Source organism: Austrofundulus limnaeus, unplaced genomic scaffold, assembly GCF_001266775.1.
Source record: "Austrofundulus limnaeus strain Quisiro unplaced genomic scaffold, Austrofundulus_limnaeus-1.0 Scaffold679, whole genome shotgun sequence".
Taxonomy (NCBI): Eukaryota; Metazoa; Chordata; class Actinopteri; order Cyprinodontiformes; family Rivulidae; genus Austrofundulus; species Austrofundulus limnaeus.
In genome coordinates this window covers 99,210-102,114 of record NW_013953081.1, presented here as the reverse complement: position 1 = coordinate 102,114, position 2,905 = coordinate 99,210, and the positions used below count along the sequence as shown (strand labels likewise).

General features: G+C 40.0%; 1 protein-coding gene across 1 annotated transcript in view; it reads right to left on the bottom strand.

Annotated features, from left to right (window-relative positions):
- slc12a7b (solute carrier family 12 member 7b) overlaps positions 1 to 2,905 on the bottom strand; it is a gene marked incomplete in the record, with an annotated part of 78,138 nt that overhangs the window by 3,198 nt on the left and 72,035 nt on the right. Inside the window, 3 exon segments of the mRNA XM_014027734.1 lie at positions 514 to 647; positions 1,317 to 1,331; positions 2,665 to 2,840. Of these exon segments, the coding sequence (XP_013883188.1) occupies positions 514 to 647; positions 1,317 to 1,331; positions 2,665 to 2,840 (325 nt within the window).

Sequence of the window (2,905 nt, the reverse complement as noted above, 5' to 3'; positions counted from 1 at the left end):
AATACTTCTTAAGTACAGTCCTTTTATTTTAATGATTATGTCCTGCTGGAGTGTGACATGATTTTGTGTACAAACTAATACAGTATCAGTTTTATATATTTATACTTCTCATTCAACCACAAATAAATTTACTCTATCTAGGAGGCACAGTTTACATGGATAGTATTTATTTTTTACAAGCTGGAATATAAACAAGCAAAAATTAAATAAAAGTAACAACTTTCTACTTCTTGCCTTTTTTAAAAATGTATTGAGTAGAAAGTACAGATAAATGAGTGAAAATGTAAGAAGTAGAAGTAAAAAGTAGGCTGAAAAATAATTACTCAAGTAAAGTACAGATACCCAAAAGTTCTACTTAAGTACAGTAAAGAAGTATTTGTACTTAGTTACTTCACAACTCTGCCATTTGGTAAACCCTCACCAGCTCTGTTGAACCTGGTTCTAATGTGAAGCCTATTTCACATGCTCACCCTCGGATCTATTCTGCAATAATTACAGCTGCTTTAAGGATACAGTTTTCGTCTCCTCCTTTGTTTTTTGGTGGTCCTGGCATATTGAGCAGGACCAGATGAGCCCCCTGGGACTTGTTGACCACCACCTCGTTCAGCTTGACAGCTGTGTGCATGCGGCGAACATTCGACTGGTTCCTGGTTTGACAATACATTTACAGTGAGAGAGGTGACAGCGAAAGAGAAACAGAGAAAACAGTCAGTATAAAAATAATCCACATTTTACTGAAGAATAAAGAGACATCTAGATAAAGACTGTTTGTCAGTGCACAAAACAAAAACAAAACAAAACATAAAAAACAGCAAAGTAAAAACAGCAAAGTTGGGGAAATGAAGCAGTTTATCTTTTAAATATAAAAAGGCAGCATTTAAAGACRAAGTGTGAAAACTCAAACCTGCTGTCTGAACTTTTTTTTGCAATACAGTTTGCTACAGTCTGAAAAACCAACATTAACCATCAGTTCCAGAATAAACTCTCTCCTGTCTCCTTAAATGATGCCCATTTATGTTCATTTTTAAGCCACAACAAGATACAGAAAACCATTCTGTTTGTTTTGCTGATCACAAAATAAAATAAAATAAAATAAAAAAACAGGTACGCTTTATCACAAGAAAACAACAGTCAGATCTTATTCATGCAGGTTTGCTTTTCCAGCCAGCATGCTGTCTGAAGCAGGATGATGCCGTCCATGCAGACAAGGACAGCACAGACAAACACAGAAGCAGACGAGGAGCTGGAGGACAGTGAAAGACGCTAACGGTCGACACACACACAGAGGGTCCAGGGCAAAAACGAAAGCGACTTACAGATTCTCCCACTCTCTAGAAGGAGGAAAATGGGACAGAACAACAAAAACAGGCTTAGATGCTTCTACGTCAGTTCTGCAGCTTGCTCCACAACACCCTTGCTGTGATACCCAGAGGTCCCAAGAATAACATGACATGGAGCTGTTTGATGTGTGTGGTCAGAACTGATTGATTTTTTTTTTTTTGTGCCATTACACAGTGATCCAACTTACAATTCAGTTAAACTTTATGTCCTGAACTGATCTCAAGCATCAAATGTGAGTCCCAATTGAGGCATTTTTTCATTGTCATTGATATCAGACTAGCTGATCTTACTCTGTGCCCAGTCTCTGTTGCTGACCCGGTCTGTTCTGACTGGTTTATTGCAGAATGATGGGTTGGACCTGGTCAACACATCTGCAGTATAGAAGTACAGGGTGAGTCAAAAGTCACAGGACACCCTTTTTATTTTGATCCAATACAGCAGCCGTGTTCTGGACATAGCCTCGACGACACCCCATTACTCAGACATGTATTTAGACTCTGGACAGTACGGACTGACACGGTGTTAGTGTACACAATGGGCACACAGTTTAGCCATGCACTAAAAATGGCTGACATTTTCCAAACATGCGCACATGTCAACAGACTGAATGCACACGCCATGCGCTCACAGCTTCACATACGGTGGAGTTGGCACCATCCTCAAGTCAAGTCACTTAGGCCCTTTTAAACTCGTTTTTTCCCCCTTTCCACCCCAAAAGTTCACAAATTATGATGTAACTACATTTTTCCACTAATATATTTCTTAGCAAAAATTTATTGCAAATTTTCAACAGAACTAGAAGGAAATTGTGTTTGAGTTCAACAGAAAAGTCAATTTTTTATTAAGGTTAATCGCTTAAAGATCTATTTATTAATCTTTAAAAAAACTGCTTCCATTTAAGCTTGTTTCCTCTCTGGTTTTGAAATGACTCTTCATTTTATTGAGTTGTCACATTTTCTTAAAGTTTCAGGTAATCATGTGCAGCGGGAAAAAAAATAGAAAGTAGCTGTTTTCCTGGGTCATTTAAATCACCTGAATACAGTTCTGCTTTAAAGTTAGCATTTAGTCTTTTTTGAACTGAGCCCTATTTAAACGTGCCTCATCACAGACAGGAAGCTGGTGACCATCAATATGAGCCAAGCTGTACAGGGCTTCTTGTAAAGCTTGTGGACTCAGGATGGTGCTAATGTATCTCCCACGACACACCAAACAACACCATGTCACACCACAGAGGTTTTCCACCCAAGTACAATCCCGTGAATTCTTTGGACTGTAAAAGTACACAGGGAGTTTGTCGGCTGACGTTCCGACGAGCACGCTTACGGTTTCATGCTGAAGAGGTCGCGGACCGCCACACTGGCGTTGGCCTCTCGGGTGCGGTTGCGCTCGGTGAGGAGCTTGTCTTTAGTCCAGGTCATGTGCACCTGATCGAGCGTGGTGTCAGCCTTGTCATTTACAGCGGCATGAGAGGCCGTGTTCCTGTCATGGATGAGCTGAGCCTGGAAAGAATGAGGATCACCTGGTTACCAGTGAAGAAACACTACAAATGAAACAAGACCAAAAG